This window comes from Phyllobates terribilis, unplaced genomic scaffold, assembly GCF_046119375.1.
Source record: "Phyllobates terribilis strain yellow unplaced genomic scaffold, ASM4611937v1 Scaffold_12__6_contigs__length_324123572, whole genome shotgun sequence".
NCBI lineage: Eukaryota > Metazoa > Chordata > Amphibia > Anura > Dendrobatidae > Phyllobates > Phyllobates terribilis.
The window spans coordinates 229263352-229282569 of NW_027362772.1; the positions used below are offsets into that span (position 1 = coordinate 229263352).

Sequence of the window (19218 nt, forward strand, 5' to 3'; positions counted from 1 at the left end):
TCACACCTCCTCCTCCATGCTTCACGGTGGGAACCATGCGTGTTGAGTCCATCCGTTCGCCTTTTCTGCGTTGCACAAAGACACGGTGGTTGGAACCAAAGATCTCAAATTTGGACTCATCAGTAGTGTTGAGCCACCCCCGTAGTGTTCGAGTTCGGTTCGGTTCGTCGAACACCCGTGTGTTCGCCGAACTGTTCGTCGAACACCGTTAAAACCAATGGCAGGCAAACAAAAACACATAGAAACACATAGAAAACACCTTCAAAGGTGTCCAAAAGCTGACAAACTGCTCAGAAGACACAACTAACACATGGAAAAGTGACAAGTACATATAGTCATGCGAAAAGAAAAGAGGTGGAGGAGTAAAAGGAGGGGGAGACACAGATATAGGCATGTCATGTCCTTCTAAAATCCAAAAAGTGAGAAGCCGAGACGGCCAGTCCGCTCCTGCCCGTGCCACCTCCGTGTCGCCGGGTTTGTGCCAGAGCCGCGGTGAACCCTGACGGCCAGCCCCCCTCTCCCAATACTGGTGCCTGTCCGCTGGTGGGTCGAGAGAGCCCCCCTGTGGTGGAGGCAGCTCTAAGCTTTTTAATTTAAATTGTCCCTCTAATTTGAATGAATACACTTTAAATCCATTTACCAGGATCTATTGGAGGGCAAGTCTCATGCCAGCAGCCGCGTAATTCCAGCTCCAGTAGCGTCCACTAAAGCTGCTGCAGTTAAAAAGCTTTTATAAGGATCGAGCTCGGCTGTCCACCGCAAGGCATCCTAGTGCCAGTCCCAGCCCCTATGCCTTGGGGTGCCTCCTGATGCTCGTCACTAAGTATCCCGTGGTCCCGAAGCATTTCCTTTGAAAAAATTAAGTGTCCAAACTACAGGTGGTGTAGCTTGCTTAACAGCCGGGATAATCCGCTGACTAGCAGACACTGCTACTAGGCACAAAGTATTTCCTGGGCTAGATGCAGTTAAAAATTTGTAAGTAGATACTCTCGTTGGATGCTGAGAAAGCATTCCATAGAGTCTCCTGGCACGCCATATATGATTCTCTTAAAAAGCTTGGGGTAGGGGTCTAGGGGACCCTTTTATAGCCAAAATCACGGCCCTGTATCACAATACGTCACCTAGGCTGAAGATAAATGGAACTGTAGCACCGAGGGCTCGGTTGCTACAGACGTATTGCACCTCACCCAGAGGTGTGATATCTCACTCTCAGATAAGGATGGAGTGTGGATCAGGACCCGACACCTGCATGCATTACACCACATTGCCGTGGGGCAGGGCGACCAATATGCCCCTGAGATGGGCACGACAGTCCCTGTCCCTGGCTGGAGTGGGGGGAGGGAACACTGAGGAAGGGGAACCCTGCAGTGCAGGAGCAGGGAGGAAGAAGTTCCTGGGTGCATTGAGAAGGGAGTATAAAAGGTGGGCACCATCTTAGTTCAGTGCAGAGAAGTCTGAGCAGAAGTGGCAGGGAGCAGGGGCTCTGCATGAGCTCTGCTCCGGAGGCGGGCCTAGTAACAGAGGCCCAGGCCTGCAAGAGGGAGAAGGAAGGAAGAGGAGCGGAGAAGGCTCCAGGAACGAGGAATGAAGGGATCCCAGGGGTGCGGACGGGCGAGTCGCCACCGCACGCCCGAATCCACCTGCGTGGAGGGGTCAGGCCAAAGGGGGAGACCGGTCCCCGAACTAGTGGAGGCAGGAAACGACCCTCAGCTAGAAACCGGAGGCTCTGACATTTTATGTGGCGTAGCCCCTTGCTCCACCCGCTAGGAAGGCACCACATAGGGTCAGGGAAACTGGCGCCAAGTTTACCAAGAGGAGGCCCGAGGCAGCCGGACAGAAGTGTTGGTAAGAAAGGCCAGACAAAGGACACACAAAGGGGGTCCTGTGAAGCGCTCCAAAGTTATCTGGGAGTTGTCTGAGCCCCTCACCTGGTGAGCACAGTACGACGTGGGCAGCCGTTACCTGCAGACGTGGTCTGGATAATAAGAACTGTGAGTAAAGGCCCTGAACTGCATCACTGACTCCGTGTCGTTACTGCTGCTGCCCTGCACCATCACCCCCATCCTCCGCATACACTGCCCTGAGGCTATACTCCTCCCGTGGGGAGTTATGCTACGCTCTGCTGCACCCACAACACCAGCCTTAGCGGTCTGCCCTGTAGCGGCGGTTCACTCTGACCGCAATCCACGGGTGGCGTAGTCGGACATTTAAACATCAAAACCACATAAATAGTTCCGCCACTGGTTTGACCGCCCTGAGCCACGGAACCGGATCGCCGCCACGAAGACTACAACCACCAGCATCCACCAAAAAGGGTCCGGCTCCGGGTGTCCCAAGGCCCAGGGGGTGCGTCAGAACATTTTCATCACCTTTCACAATCACCAATGGGACAAGGCAGGGATGTCCTCTGTCCCCTCTCTTATACATCCTAGTGACGGAGCACCTGCTCTCATCAATTCGCCATAACCCCAATGTTAGGTGGATTGAGGTGGGAGGCACCGAGTACAAGTGCTCTCTATTTGCTGATGATGTCCTAGTATATATCACTCAATCACATATATCCATCCCTGCTGTTATGGCTGAAATAGATCACTTTGTTACATGGTAAAATTTTAAAATCAATGCAGCGAAGTCTGAGGCCCTCGATGTCTCCCTCCCTAAATCCATATAGGATTCCATCCAGTCCAACTTTCCCTTTGCCTGGCCCTCACAGGGTATCAAATACTTAGGAATTCCTATTCATAGAGACCTCTCCCATCTATGTTATCTTAATTTTGGGCCCTTTATTGAACAATTCCATACAGACCACGGTTGGCAAGTTGGAACTGTGAGATTCACTACGTGCACCACTGGTATTTTGTGGAAAAGCACATGTAAGATTCTGCAACAGTCTCTGCTGATACTCCTGCATGCGTGCATCCCTTTCTATGGCAGGAATAATTTCTGCAAATTTACTTTTGTACCGGGGATCTAACAGTGTGGCAACCCAGTAGTCAGGATTATTTCTAATTCTCCCAATTCGAGGGTCATGTTGCAGGTAGTGCAGCAAGAAGGCACTCATGTGTGTTGCGCATCCAGGAGCACCAAGTCCCTGTTGTGTTGGTGGCGAGGTAACAATCATGCTTCCTTCCTCTGTCCTCTCCCCCCAACCTCGCACAACAGAAATGTGATCAAGGTCTCCCTCATCTGATGAGTCTTCCATCAGTTCGTCCTCCACTTCTTCCTGGGCTCCTGCACCTTCCTCACTAGTTTGGCTGCTACCATGCGCCCTGGTAAAATCATCTCCCCCACCCTCACATGCCTGCCGCCCTGGTGCTGCCGACCGTCTGGACCTTGCAGATGTTAGCCCTTCCGCATACAACTCCTCCTCCTCTACTTCCTCCACCTCCTCTTGTGCCACCACCTGACTCCGAATTCTGTTTAACATGTGCTCCAGCATGTAAATCACCGGAATAGTCATGCTGATAATGGCATCGTCAGCACTAAACATCTTCGTCGCCATTTCAAAACTGTGCAGAAGGGTGCATAGGTCCCTGATCTGAGACCACTCCTCCAGCGTGATTTGCCCCACCTCTGAATCTCGTTGGCCCAGGCTATACGTCAGAACGTATTGCACCAGGGCTTGTCGGTGCTGCCACAGTCGCTGCAACATGTGCAGAGTTGAATTCCACCGGGTAGGCACATCGCATTTTAGCCGGTGAAGTGGCAGGCCCAACGACTTCTGTAGAGATGTAAGTCGCTGAGCTGCGGGATGCGAACGGCGGAAGTGAGCACACAGCGACCGTGCCCTCTGCAGAAGGCCATCTAGTCTGGGATAGTGGGCTAAAAATTGCTGGACAACCAGGTTCAACACGTGAGCCATACAAGGCACGTGTGTGACATTGCCCCGGCGAAGGGCCGCACCCAGGTTTGCAGCATTGTCGCACACGGCCTTCCCTGGTTTCAGGTCCAGTGGAGACAACCATTCATGAAATTGGTTCTCCAGAGCTGACCACAACTCCTCAGCTGTGTGACTCACATTTCCCAGACATTTCAATGTAAAAACCGCCTGATGACGTTGAGCCCTACTGCCAGCATAGTAAGGAGGTGTGCAGGATCCCTTCTGCGCAGTTAGAAAGCTTGTGGCATGACCAGACAGGCTTTGGGTGCAGGTGGAAGACCGAGAGGAGGTTGAGGAGGCAGAAGCAGTGGAGGAAAAATGACATAAAGAGGATTGACGCACAACTCGTGGGGACGGCAAGACTTGGACAGCAGCCCCTTGTCCTGCTGTCACCATAGTTACCCAGTGCCCAGTCAGCGACATGTAACGCCCCTGTCCATGCCTACTCGTCCAAGTGTCTGTGGTGAAATGCACCCTGTCACACACAGAGTTTCTCAAAGAAGCGGTGATGTTGTGTGCGACATGCTGGTGGAGCGCAGGCACACCTTTCTTTGAGAAGTAGTGCCGACTGGGCATCTGGTACTGGGGCACTGCGACGGACATAAGGTCTCGAAAATCCTCTGTGTCCACCAGGCGGAAAGGCAGCATTTCTGTAGCCAAGAGCTTGCAGATGGTGAAATTCAACCTCTTAGCTTTCTCATGGCTAGGAGGAAATGGTCTTTTACTTGTCCACATCTGAGGGACCGAGGGCTGGCTATTGTGCTTAGACGGGGTTGATAAGGGTGTCCCCGGCAAACTGCCGGTCTGTGAGGAAGATGCAGGCGGACATGTTAGGTTGCCTTGATCCAAAGGTGGTGCTATCGATGTCGGACAGCGCTCAAGACCAGCTGGTGTTACCACCTCCAAAGAAAATGATGACCTGCCAATCACGCTGGCTGTTGCGGGTAAAGAGGTGGCAGGTCTGCGCCCCAAAACAGGTGTGACTGCTGTCCCCCCAGTCACAGAGGATGAAGAGGCCGCGGATGCACAAGATATGGCAGACGGTGGTTGGCCCGGCCGGCTAGACCGCATTGTAGCACACTGAGCTTCCCACTGCAACTTATGCTTCATGTCCATGTGCCGGTTCATGCATGAAGTACTCAAACTATGTATTTTTTGGCCTCTACTTAGCTTTTGCTGACAAATGTTACAGATAACACGAGTTGGGTCATCTTTATCGATCTGAAAAAATGCCCAGGCTATGCAAGGCTTAGCACCCATGCGACCTGAAGAGCCACCACGACTTGTGGTGAGAGGCAGAGTTGTGTTTGAGGATGCAGTTGTTGACGTGCTTCCAGTACTACGTCTCTGTCCAGGAAGGCGCAACCTGACCTCGTCGTCACTAGCATCTTCCTCCACCTCCTCTGCTGACCTCATCTCTTGGCTGACTGTGGGTTGACAGTAAGTGGGATCTCCGACCTCATCATCATCACCCTGTGCGTTATCACACCCGTCGTCCTCAGAGCCAACCTGTTCCTGCCCTGACAAAAAACTAAAGTTGTCGCTCCAATCAGGTATTTGAGTCTTATCATCGTCTTCCTCATTGTCTCCACCAACAGGAGTTACAGTTTGGGAATGAGGGTCTACATTATGGTCAGAACCTTCTGCGTCTGGTCCTGGATCCGACTCATAAAGATTCTGGGCATCAGTGCAGATCATTTCCTCGTCTGGATTCACAGAAGCGCTGGAGTCGACCTCTGATTCCCAGGCTATAGTATGAGTAAACAGCTCTGCAGACTCAACCATCTGTTCTACCTCATACTCAGACGGGCAGCTGGAGATTTGGGAGCTGTGAGGAAGCAAGTGCGATTTGGGTGACACCTTTGAGTACTGGAGTATTTGTGATGTTGAAGTTGATGTGGAGGAGAGCCCACTTAAAGGAGCACTTGATATCCGTTGAAGCACCTGCTGTTTTTGTGCCTCATCTGGAATTTGTAGCGATTGGCGTGGCCGTAAGAAAGGGATCTTATCACATTGTCCGCTAAAAGAAGTAGACATTTTAGTTTGGCTGGAAGATGGTCTTTCTTCTGCACCTACCCCACGGACACAACCTTTTTTCCCCTTCCCAACACGCCTATTCCCCTTTCCACCAGCAGCAGGCCTTTTTCCACTCATTTTGGTGGTTAACTAATTCACAACTCTGGAGTTGTTTGCACAAAAAAACAATGGATGGTAACCGAGCAGAGCTGAGTGGCCAAACTGTGGTATTAGGCCAAAACTATTGGCTGGGTTAGATGCAGAAAAAAATTATTTTTAATTTGCAACCTGATGGAGGTCAGTATAGATGGACTAATAGACCAAGTCCCACACACCGCTAGAAGCCCAAATATTTTTTCAGAGCTAGATGCAGAAAATTGTTTTATTCAATTTGCAACCTGATGGAGGTCAGTATAGATGGACTAATAGACCAAGTCCCACACACTGCTAGAAGCCCAAATATTTTTTCAGAGCTAGATGCAGAAAAAAATTATTTTTAATTTGCAACCTGATGGAGGTCAGTATAGATGGACTAATAGACCAAGTCCCACACACCGCTAGAAGCCCAAATATTTTTTCAGAGCTAGATGCAGAAAAAAATTATTTTTAATTTGCAACCTGATGGAGGTCAGTATAGATGGACTAATAGACCAAGTACCACACACCGCTAGAAGCCCAAATATTTTTTCAGAGCTAGATGCAGAAAAAAATTATATTCAATTTGCAACCTGCTGGAGGTCAGTATAGGAGGACTAATAGAACAAGTCCCACACACTGCTAGAAGCCCAAATATTTTTTCAGAGCTAAATGAAGAAAAAAATTATTTTTAATTTGCAACCTGATGGAGGTCAGTATAGATGGACTAATAGACCAAGTCCCACACACTGCTAGAAGCCCAAATATTTTTTCAGAGCTAGATGCAGAAAAAAATTATTTTTAATTTGTAACCTGATGGAGGTCAGTATAGATGGACTAATAGACCAAGTCCCACACACCGCTAGAAGCCCAAATATTTTTTCAGAGCTAGATGCAGAAAATTTTTTTATTCAATTTGCAACCTGATGGAGGTCAGTATAGATGGACTAATAGACCAAGTCCCACACACTGCTAGAAGCCCAAATATTTTTTCAGAGCTAGATGCAGAAAAAAATTATTTTTAATTTGCAACCTGATGGAGGTCAGTATAGATGGACTAATAGACCAAGTCCCACACACTGCTAGAAGCCCAAATATTTTTTCAGAGCTAGATGCAGAAAAAAATTATTTTTAATTTGCAACCTGATGGAGGTCAGTATAGATGGACTAATAGAACAAGTCCCACACGCTGCTAGAAGCCCAAATATTTTTTCAGAGCTAAATGAAGAAAAAAATTATTTTTAATTTGCAACCTGATGGAGGTCAGTATAGATGGACTAATAGACCAAGTCCCACACACTGCTAGAAGCCCAAATATTTTTTCAGAGCTAGATGCAGAAAAAAATTATATTCAGTTTGCAACCTGATGGAGGTCAGTATAGATGGACTAATAGAATGATGCTATGCCCAAAAGATTTTACTTCACTAGGTGCAGTAAAAAAATTGGTATTCTATACACAGGTGGTATATCTTGCAACACAGATAGGCTACTCCACTGACTAACACACTCTGCAATAGGCCAAAAAGGATTAGCTTTGCTAGATTCAGCCAAATGCTGTGAAAAAAACTTGCACAGCACTGGCACAGACCTGCCTGGCAAAAACTGATAGGAACTGATGTAACCTAGTCCTGAAAAGGACTCCAATTACAATTAGTCTTTACTCCCACAATCTATCTATTTAAGAGCACAGACCTGCCTGATAAAAGTCGTAGGAAATGCTGTAACCTAGTCCTTAAAAGGACTGCAATCACAACTATTCCCTACTCCCAAGCTATCTGTATATTTGTGCGAAAATTGGCTTGAAATTAACAAGGTATAGCGCACACAGCAACAGCGGTGCCGTCTAACACGCAGCTGCAGCAGTGAGAAAATGGTGGCGACGGGGAAAATGGCTTGGTCTTATAGGGCAAGGACATGTGACATACACTGCCAATCACACATGCCCTTGCTTGTGTGAAAAAAAGCACTTCGCTCCGTGTGTGCGCTGCTGATAGGCTGACAGATTGCACCTCCCCACTGCAAATGCGGGAAAGAGAAAAAAAAATGGAGATCTTCATTGTTCCTGCAGAGATCCATCCCCTGCCCCTCCCCCCGCCCCGCTGTACACTCAAACTGCGTATTAACATTAATTTTCATCATTACTGAGAAAAAATCCAGTTATGATTTTGGTGCACGAACAGTTATCGAACATAACCTCGAACAGCCGAATTTTTCTCAAATTGTTCGTGTTCGCCGACCGGCTCGAACACCGCCCAAAACAGCTCGAATTTGAGATTGGCGAACAGTTCGAGTAGAACAACGCTCATCTCTACTCATCAGACCAAAGCACAGATTTCCACTGGTCTAATGTCCATTCCTTGTGTTCTTTAGCCCAAACAAGTCTCTTCTGCTTGTTGTCTGTCCTTAGCAGTGGTTTCCTAGCAGCTATTTTACCATGAAGGCCTGCTGCACAAAGTCTCCTCTTAACAGTTGTTGAAGAGATGTGTCTGCTGCTTGAACTCTGTGTGGCATTGACCTGGTCTCTAATCTGAGCTGCTGTTAACCTGCGATTTCTGAGGCTGGTGACTCGGATAAACTTATCCTCAGAAGCAGAGGTGACTCTTGGTCTTCCTTTCCTGGGGCGGTCCTCATGTGAGCCAGTTTCTTTGTAGCGCTTGATGGTTTTTGCAACTGCACTTGGGGACACTTTCAAAGTTTGCCCAATTTTTCGGACTGACTGACCTTCATTTCTTAAAATAATGATGGCCACTTGTTTTTCTTTACTTAGAATTTGTATTATGGCAAGAAAAAAGCAGCTAACAGTCTATTCAGTAGGACTATCAGCTGTGTATCCACCTGACTTCTGCACAACACAACTGATGGTCCCAACCGCATTTATAAGGCAAGAAATCCCACTTATTAAACCTGACAGGGCACACCTGTGAAGTGAAAACCATTTCCGGTGACTACCTCATGAAGCTCATCAAGAGAATGCCAAGAGTGTGCAAAGCAGTCATCAAAGCAAAAGGTGGCTACTTTGAAGAACCTAGAATATAAGACATATTTTCAGTTGTTTCACACTTTTTTGTTAAGTATATAATTCCACATGTGTTAATTCATAGTTTTGATGCCTTCAGTGTGAATGTACAATTTTCAAAGTCATCAAAATACAGAAATTTCTTTAAATGAGAAGGTGTGTCCAAACTTTTGGTCTGTACTGTATATGTACCCAAAAGAAAGAACAAGGCCTCATACAAGTGTATTAGCCTGAAATTAAAAAACCTTTGGCCACCAGAATACTGAGGTGAAAAAAAAAGGTAACCATACATTTTTCAGGTACTAGAGGCCAAAAATGGCTGCGTTTTCAAGCATAAAATGGGTTGCAATGACAGCCGGGGGTCTGCTGAAGAACCCCTGTGATGGTCATTATGGAACTCCTTTGAAACCCTGACTGTAACCATGATTTTTACTATATACTGCGATGCCACAATAATCAGACGATCGCATCTTCAAGTCCCCTAAGGGGACTAATCAGAACAGTGAGAAAGAAAAAATGTTTAAACCAAAAACATAAGTTCATATCCCCTCCCCTTTTCCCCTATTAAAAATAAAGTTATTAAAAAATACCAATATTTGGTATCGACGCGTTCAGAAAAGTCCAATGTGTCAAAATAATTAACCCAATCTCTAAATGCCGTAAACGGGGAAAAAAAATCAAGAACTCCAAAGTTGTGCATTTCCACAAAAAATTCTGTAACAAGCGATGAAAATCTATACCAAAATAGTATTCATAAAAACGTTGTCTAGTCCCCAAAAAAATAAGCTGTCACTCAGCTCAATCGACTGAAATTTTTTTATGGATCTCGGAAAATGGCAATACAACCCCCCAAATTTTTTTTTATTTTTTTTTTTTGCAACTTCTGATTTTTTAATATAATAAAAAAAAACTGGACATGTTGGGCCTCATCGTAATCATACTGATGAGGAGAATCCTATTGCATGGTCATTTCTACCCCCCACCCCTCCCCAAAAAAAATATACACCATAAAAACAATTCCCAAGAAATGTCAGTTTTTTGGGGTCTTTTTTCACAATTTTTCCCCACCTGAAATTGTTTTTCCTGCTTTTCCAGAAGACTATGTGGTAACATGAATGGTGTCATTCAAAAGTACAGCTCGTCTCATATGTCTGTGGACAGAAAATTAAGAGTTATGGCTGTGGGAAGAAGGGGAGGAAAAAAACGGAAATTAGCTGTGGCATAAAGGGGTTAGTTAGTAAGTGCCATAAAATCATATAATCAGTACATTAGTTAAAAATAAAGGTAAAGTGGCCGACCCTTTAAATGTTTTTCCTATGTTATTTGCATTGTGTCTGCACAGGATCAGATCGGAGCCTTTGTAAGTCTGATGCAAAGCAGAAAAAAAATCTAGAATGCAACAAGAATAACTTAAGAGAGATAATAGTCCTCGGTGTAAAACCCCAGGGAGTACGGCGTTTTTCGGATTTGCATGCTTAGACCCGCATGTCCTGGACTGCGATTTGCACGTATTGGAGGCCACACCATGAACAAAAACTATTGTGAACTTGGTCTAAAGAGTTAAACCCGTGCGCCAGCTATTCACCCCATTCCCCACACTAATATTTTTGCACTGCTACATGCTTCTTACATGCCCCTTAACATGTGAACTAAGATGCTTGTTCCATGTTTACTATTAAATAGTGAGTTTTTAAATCCACCTCTGTTGTTCTTCCTGGAAATATATGAATATATAAAGGCTTAACATGACATTTTCCTGGTAAATGCAGTGTGTGAATCTTGACAAGAGGAATGGTGGCACCCAGTTGTCAATTCTATTTATTTTTCATTCACTTCCAGGAGGAACAATAGAGGAACGGCACAATACAGAGTTCCAAGGAAAGATTTATCTTATGGAAAATGTAAATGTTTAGTTTAAACGGACTGTGCTGTCGCTTTTTTATAACCCTAAGTTTACATTTTTTGGCTCATTTATGTGTTTATTTTTTGCAGGTACCTTTTAATGCGGTTGCTTTGCGTGTGATCCATGCAGACGTGGCCCCGTCTCACATCATGTATTCGGCAAACGCCAGCTGGGTCGGCCTCTGCCATATTCTGGACGACATCAGCAGTCAGGACAGCGGCCCCGTTTTATTGACTCAGACGCCAATCTGTGACTGCTTGGGGTTTGGTAAGATATTCTGTGTCATCCCAACTCTGTGACCTTTAATTGTCTGCTGTATGATAAGGAATTATTGATCAGCCCTAACATGATGCGCTATATTTATTAAGAGGCGCACATCACTTAATGAATTTGGTGTATCTTCTCAATGGCGTGCGCCAAATGTTATTCCGGTCAGGGACTGGAGTGACATTTCTGGTGGTAGAAACGTCGCCACTTACCATGAATTTGATGGACAGATGTAACCATGCCCCCTGCACTTTCCCAGCTACGGCTATTTTGGCGCAGCTGCTTGAAAATGGTGCAAAAATTTTGCGAATATTCAAAGTGTTTTACATGTAAACACTTTCATTGGCCCCAAAGTATCAGCCCAATATGAGTCAAAGGTCACAGTGAAAACTGCTAGATTTCAGGATCTATTAAAATCTAAAATTATTTAAATCGTATAATAAACGCCATAAAACAGAAAAAAATAAAATGCCAGCAATGCCACTTTTTAGTCTCGACACTGCCCTAAAAAAAAAAAATTAAAAAAAAATCTCTCAAAAGTCATATGTAACCCAAAATGGTATCAATAAAAATCAGATTGTCACATATGAAAGTGATGACACAAATCAGAAACTTGCCAGGTCCTTCATTTCAAACGCCATAAAAACCAAAAAGTAATAACGGAATAGTTTTTGTTTTTTGTCTCTTGCAGTTTCTCACTGCACATGGGATTTTGTTTGCCATTTTTTAGTATACTATAAGGCTGTGTGCTCACGATGTGTTTTTTTTAAGCGTTTCCACAGCGGCAATTTTGCCGCGGAAACATTTAAAAAACGCTTGGTAGAAGGTCTGCAATGTTCCCCAATGATAATCCGCATTTGCTGTGCACATGCTGCCAAAATTTCCGCTGCGGATTATCATTGCGGAAAAATCCACAGTACAACCATTAATTTTGTGTAATCACTGCCATTGACTTGCATTGAAATGCATAATAATCGCATCACTACATGTGCACATGCGGATATTAAGCGATTCAATGTGCGGATGGTACCCTAGTCTGGAGAAGAGGAGACTCTCATCCAGACCCGGGTACCATAGAACCTGTAAAAAAAAGAATAAAATAAAAAATATACATTCTACTCACTCACCTTCTGATGGCCCCCGGTCTCTATAGTGAGGTGTCCTGGCTTCCCGGCGGCTCGGGATGGTCTAAAAGGACCTTCCATGACGTCATTTAGTCATGTGACTGGTCACGCGACTGTTGACGTCGGCGGTTGCGTGACCTGTCACATGACTAAATGATGTCATGGAAGGTCCTTTTAGACCACCGCGAGCTGCCCAACACACCGGATGCACTGGAGAAGGAGACCGGGGGCCATCGGAAGGTGAGTATAATTTTTATTTTTTACCATTCTTTTTAACTATTAACTTGGTTACACTACATAACATGCCAGTTTCATGGATTTATATTGTGTGACCAAGTTGTCAAGCACTTTTCCAAGTGATGCTAAAATCGCTTGGAAAAGCGCTTGACAACCTGCATGCGAAATCGGGTCTGGTGGCGTTCCCAGCTGTTTTGGCGGCACTAGGCTTTAATGTTATGTCTGATGTATATATTCTACATTTACTCCTTCTGTTCCCCTTGTTATTATGTCTATACTAATGTGATGTCTTTATCACCAGGTATTATTCGAGGGGTTAATATCACAAAAAAGATCTACCACGTTTTGACCCCTTTGCCACCCGAAACTCTTCGACTGGTCAATTGTTTTCTGATAGGCAACATATCTATACCACATAGCATCTTCAAGCATCAGGTATGAGCTCCTAGTAAAAGATGTGGCATCTCCATAATGGATGTAATGATATAGTAGATATTCTGTATGTTTACGTTGTTTTTTCTTTCTATATAGCCCGGAGTGCAGGGCGACCTCCCCTATGTAACCACCGAATACGACTTCTCTATATACGGATCTGGAAAGCTAAAACTGAACAAACATCTGAAAAGACGGGAACAGCTATAAGAAACAAACTTTTTATTTTGTTACTTTAGGGGTGCAGACGGCCGTATTATCGGTCCAAGTGCGATCCGACAAAGCATCAGATCGCACCCGGACCAATGTTATTCTATGGGGCCATGCACATGTCAGATCTTTTTTTCTCTTGGCCAAGGAAAAAAATCCCTGCATCATGAGTTTGATCCAATTATCGGATCGCACTCAGACATGCAAATCATTGAGTGCGTGTAAACCATCGGCCTGCACTCGGATGATATCTGAGTGCCGTCTAATTTCCGTACACTGACGCAATGGAGAAGATGAAGACGTTATTTTCTCCAACTTCTCTTCATCTAATAGAATCAGATCACACTGTGCGGACACTCTGATCAGAGTGTCATTTGCAGAATCGGCCCTATTCTCTCGTATGAGGGAATCTACGGCCGTCTGCACTTGCCTTTAAGGAAAATGGTCAGTAAAAAAAACAAACAAATTATCTCTATGGCTGCAGCTAAATACCATTTTAAACATATGCAGCAATCTACCTGGAAGTGCAGCGGCAGGGAGAAAAATAAGTTATATCGTCCTGCAGCTGCTCGCTTCCAGGCATCAGGACGGCATCGGGGCTGTGAACAGGAGCATGCATTAATCAGTGAGCGTGCATTAATCACATATGCCGCTTCTTTACTCACATTGTGCCTTGCAGCGTATTTGTGCAGAGTAGGATGTCAGTCAGGGAGCCTAGGGAGTGATTGCAATACGGTCACTTTGTAGTGAGTGCTGACTGTTAACAGCTGCGGTGCTGCCCCGATGACCGGAAGCGATCGGCTGCAGGGAGGATATAACTTCATTTTCTCCTTGCAGCTGCACTTCCAGTGAGACGGCTGCACATAATCAGTGCTGGTCTTCTCAGGCTGTGTAGGGACTCACCCTATTGACGAGGAACATTCTGTCCCATTAGAAGGAATACAAGTATTTAGAGGAGAGATCCTCCTTGCAAGCTGCTTTCTTAATTTTTTTCTTTTTAGCTTCCCACTAGATAAATGGCAGCATCCGTCCTCTTGTAAATATTTTCTATCAAAGTTGTTTTTTATTAATCCTGTCATTAACGGTAATTTAAGGCGCGTGTAATAGGGCGCTCTGTGGGATTAGCGGTGTTTATCTGCTCACACTTCGGTTTTAAGTCGACTTGTATATTATGTAAATATTTTTAAATTGCAAGGACCGAGCTTTTCCAACGTCTGGAGTTTTGCAATAAAGATTTGTTAAGAAAAATAATGCCGACTTGATCTTTATTTTGCCGTTGTGCCACCGGGGTTGCTTGCCCTCTAAAAAGCTTTATATCCTGAGTCTTTATTTTACAGGGAACCTGTCACCTCCAAATAATATAAAAATATAGGGATAATCTGCAGGTAAATGGCGTTTAAATCCTTACTGGCTGCCTTACTGAAGCAGCAGCTACTGGGAGAAAATGAAGTTATGTTCTCCCTGCGCCCACTCACTTCCAGTCCTGTCGGTTCAGGGAGCTGTTACAGTTAACACTTACCATACTGTGATCTTGCTGTAGTTACCCCCTGCTCTGGGATTGACAGCTGTCTCTGCACATACGCTGCGCACGTACTCTGCAGAGCAGGCTGTCAATCACAGTGCCGGGAAGTGATAACAGTGTATAGAGAGCGGTGACTGTAAGTGCTCCCTGTACCTCCTGATCACTGGAATCGAGCGGCTGGAGAATAAAACATAATTTTATTACTGCAGAGCTACACTTATTCATTCAAATCGGGGCAGTTGTGCAGTATCTGGCTGTGGCGCTATACAGGTGATGGAGCTGTGCAGCTCTGCAACTGATCACATCCAGCCAGCACAAGGAACAGCTGATCGGTGGGGGTGACGGGCGTCACAAGAATAGGCGATCAGTATAAAAGTAATGGACAACTCTTTCTTTAGTAGTACTGACTCCTGCCACCACTAGAGGGAGCTGTAGGACCTTGCTGAATACAGTTTGTGCACTGACCTCTGTAGTAACACAGAAAAACAACCTGGCACTCAGAAGACTCATGGGTTCTTTTAGTGATTTTTAATAGAGTAATGTAGTAAATAACAAATAAACAGACGTTTCGGTCACAATAGACCTTCATCGGTGTACTACAAAAGCAAAAAAATATAATAGTGAGTACCACATAGAAATATGCAATTCATATAACATAGGTTTGACAGAATGAGATCAACATTCAATTGGTCATGGATAATGTACATACAGAAAATACAACATCGGGAAAAAAAGTAGAGGATCTGGGGAAAGGGGATGGGAAGGAGGACTAGGTTAGGAGGGAAAGGGAAAAATAAAAAGTGACATACCGGATTTATTAAAGGCGTGATGCATTTGGGCCGCTGTCTGTAGAAATTTGTAAACTAGGGGAACACATAAAAAATTTTTAAAAAATAAAGAGGTCTAGAACAATGTAAGATGTGTGATGACACTTAGTGTAATCGGTGGCTATGAGGTAAGAAATACCCAGATAGGTGCTGTGGGATGAGGAACAATGAAGAGCCCATAATGTGTGAGGGCAGAGGAAAAAAAGCGTACCCGTTGCTTGCGGTAGGTACTTAAAGGTAATGGCCTGGTCGGTGCCGTAAGCTGTATAGAAAATGGAGTAATTAATATAATATCTATAAGATATAGGGGCATTAAGTATAGTAGGAGCCAAAAAAGGAAAACATACCCGTAGAAGAAAATGAATAACCAGAGGCAGTAGCCCGGTAGGAAGTAGTATGCTAAGGGAAAAAAAATGGCACATTAAATGAAGCCCCAATAAGTATTAAGGATAAGGGGACCAGGGTAGGAGGCGTACCTGTATTTTAAAGGACGCAGGACGCGGTATCCACCGTTTGTCCAAGAGCATGTGGCAGGATAAGGCACCAGGGGTCTTTAAATAGGGGGTAGGAGGGGTGAAAGGTTGTAATAGGAGCCAATCATTGGTGGTAGTGGTGTGGGAACGCGCTTTACTAGATTCTGGGATAGGACCTGAAAACCGGAAGTAGCGTCAAATGACGCTATTCAGGTCCTGTAAGGAAAAACCGGTCACGTGACCAGAAGTGACATGTGTATGCGTTCCACACAGTTTTATATGTGTTCCACTGAGCAAGGGGAGCGCTGTAATACTTGTAACAGCGCTGTAGAGCAGAGGAGACCCACTAATAGATGTGTGGTTGCGTTCCACGCAGGTACCATGCGTTCCACAGAACGGTGGGAACGCTGTATTACTTGTGACGGCATAGTAGAACAAGGGAAAGCCAGGATGGGAGTCCAGGAAGGATAGGGATCAGGAGGAGGGATGCCATATTAGGATGGGATCTGGAGAAACAGAAAATGATAGCATAAGTTATTAAGGCAGAAAACACGGTGTATACCATAAAAACGACAATAAAGTGTAGTCATATCATCACGACCCCCTAAGCAACAAATAAAAGCGGTTCCAACAAATAATATACCTGTGGTCTTGGTAGTGAATTCATGTATATATGCAATCCGTGTTGTGTGGTAAGAATCAGTCGAAGTGGAAGAACTTAATTGGTTACGAGGCACACACACATACACACACATATACATTTATATATATCTATATACACACCCATTCCGAGATGGCTATAGTCGTTCAGGTAAAGGAGCTGAGATCGTATTCCTTATTTAAGCCCCTTGGGGATAACGATTGTAACTCGTGGATCCAAAAAGCCTCTCTATATTTAAGAAGGCGAATACGGTCGCCTCCCCGTCTGGGAGGGGGTACGTGTTCAATCACTTGAAATTTTAGCTGCGCCACTGAATGGCCAGCTGACGCAAAATGTGATGGAACCGGTAGAAGATGGTTTTTACAACTTATGGTCGATTTGTGTTTTGAGATCCTATCTTTAACACACTGGGTGGTTTCCCCCACATAAATGAGACCACAAGGACATTTAAGGATGTAAACAACATAGGAAGAGTTGCAGGTAAAGTAGTCCTTAATTTTGTACTGTTTCCCCGAGTGTGGGTGGTAAAAAGTGTCGCCTCGGATGATATTGTTGCATTGGTAGCATTGAAGACATGGGAATGTCCCGTTTTTGGGTGTGGACAGAAATCTTTGTCGAGGTTTAGTGATGGGGGTGCCTACGTCGGAATGGACGAGGCGGTCACGGATGTTAGTAGGTCTCTTGTAGCATGGTAAAAATGGAACTTTGAATTCTTGAACTGTAGGGTAGGCTGTTTGGAGTATGTTCCAATGTTGTCGTATTTTCTTGTGTATTATCGAGACTACAGGATGGTAGGTATGGACAAACGGCATACAGTTATTGGTGGAAAGACTGGGTCTGTTGGTGGGTTCTAGGGCTCGAGATAATGTATCAGGTGGGTAACCTCTGTTGAGGAACTTCTCTTTCATCTCGGTGATCCTAATGTCCCGTGTGGTAGGATTGCTAACAATTCGTTCAACGCGGTGGAATTGGGACTTGGGCACCGAGGTGAAGATGGATTTGGGGTGGAGGCTGGTATAATGTAAGAGGCCGTTTCTGTCTGTGGGTTTAACATAAAGGTCCGATGAGAGGTGTCCTAGATTATCTTTTAAAATGGTAGTGTCGAGGAAGTTTATGGATTCCTTGCTAGAGGAAATGGTGAACCGTAGGCCCTCCCAGGATGAGTTAAGGGTCTCAAAGAATAGTGATAGGGTTTCTATGGGTCCCGCCCAGATACAAAAAATGTCGTCAATATAGCGTTTCCACATCCTGGAATAGGTTTGGAAGAGTGGGTTCGTATATACCACCTCTTCTTCAAACGATGACATGAAGCAGTTTGCATACGGTGGGGCTACATTGGATCCCATGGCGGTGCCCTGTTTCTGTAAGTAGAAGGTATCCTGGAAGAGGAAGAAGTTTCTGGACAGGACCAAATGTAAAAGGTCTAGACAGAGGTGACTAATTTCAGGTGGTGTTTGGGACAACTCCAATAGATTTTTGATGCAAATGATACCCTTTTCATGTGGGATCGAGGTATATAAGTTGTTTACATCTAAAGTGACCAGTAGGGAGTCTGGGTGGACCTGTTTGATTTCTCTAATAATGGTAAGAAAAGCTCCTGTATCTAGAATAAAGGATGCAGTTTGTTTAACCAGAGGGGTCAGAATTTTCTCCAGAAAAATGGCCAAAGGTGAAAGAATAGAATCAGTGGCGGCGACGATGGGACGTCCCGGGGGATTCTCCATGTTCTTGTGTATTTTGGGTAGTATATAGAACACTGGAGTAATTGGGAATTTGTTAGTTAAAAATTCACAGGTTTTGATATCTATCGTCCCGTTTAGGGAATGGTGTTTCAATGTTTCGGAAATGGCCCCCCTGATCGTGAAAGTTGGGTCATGTGAGAGCTTCTGATAAACTGAGCTGTCATTCAGTTGTCTCTGGATCTCACCCAGGTAGAAGGATGTGTCCATCACCACTATCGCTCCCCCCTTGTCTGCCGGTTTTATGGTAATTGAGGGGTCGGATTGAAGTGTTTTGAGTGCCTGTCTATCCAAAGAAGATAGATTCTGGTGGTAGTGTACCCGGCCCAGGTCAATGTCCGACCGTAGTTTTAGAAAGGATTGTTTAATGAAATCGATAAAGGTCTCTGCTGCGTGATAATGTTGAGGGGGTCGATATGTGCTTTTGTTTTTCAAGCCTAAACTGGTTGCTGTGATGCTAACGGAGTTGTTAGTGGGTATGGTGGTGTCAGTACCAGTTGTCTGGGAGAAATGTGCCTTCAGTCTGATGGACCTAAAGAACCTCTGCAACTCCATTTCTAAGCCAAATGTATTACATTTATATGATGGGCAAAAGGACAGGCCTTTTTGTAATACCGTTAGTTCCGCTATACTAAGCGATCGAGAAGAAATGTTCACAACCAATGGGGTCGTACCTGGGAACGTGTGACTCTGGTGAAGTTCCTGTCCCCTCCTGTTGGTGCCGCCTCTCCTCGTCCTCCTCCTCTTCTGTTGTATTTCTTCCGGTAACCTAAAA

General features: G+C 45.0%; 1 protein-coding gene across 1 annotated transcript in view; it reads left to right on the top strand.

Annotated features, from left to right (window-relative positions):
- The window catches only part of NOL9 (nucleolar protein 9), a 28090-nt gene extending 13618 nt beyond the window's left edge, over window positions 1–14472 (top strand). Inside the window, exons 10-12 of the mRNA XM_073656678.1 lie at window positions 11041–11218; window positions 12881–13014; window positions 13111–14472. Coding sequence (XP_073512779.1) covers window positions 11041–11218; window positions 12881–13014; window positions 13111–13221 — 423 coding nt within the window. The 3' untranslated portion in view covers window positions 13222–14472. The remainder of the gene's footprint in view (window positions 1–11040; window positions 11219–12880; window positions 13015–13110) is intronic.
- Window positions 14473–19218: the final 4746 nt, after the last annotated feature.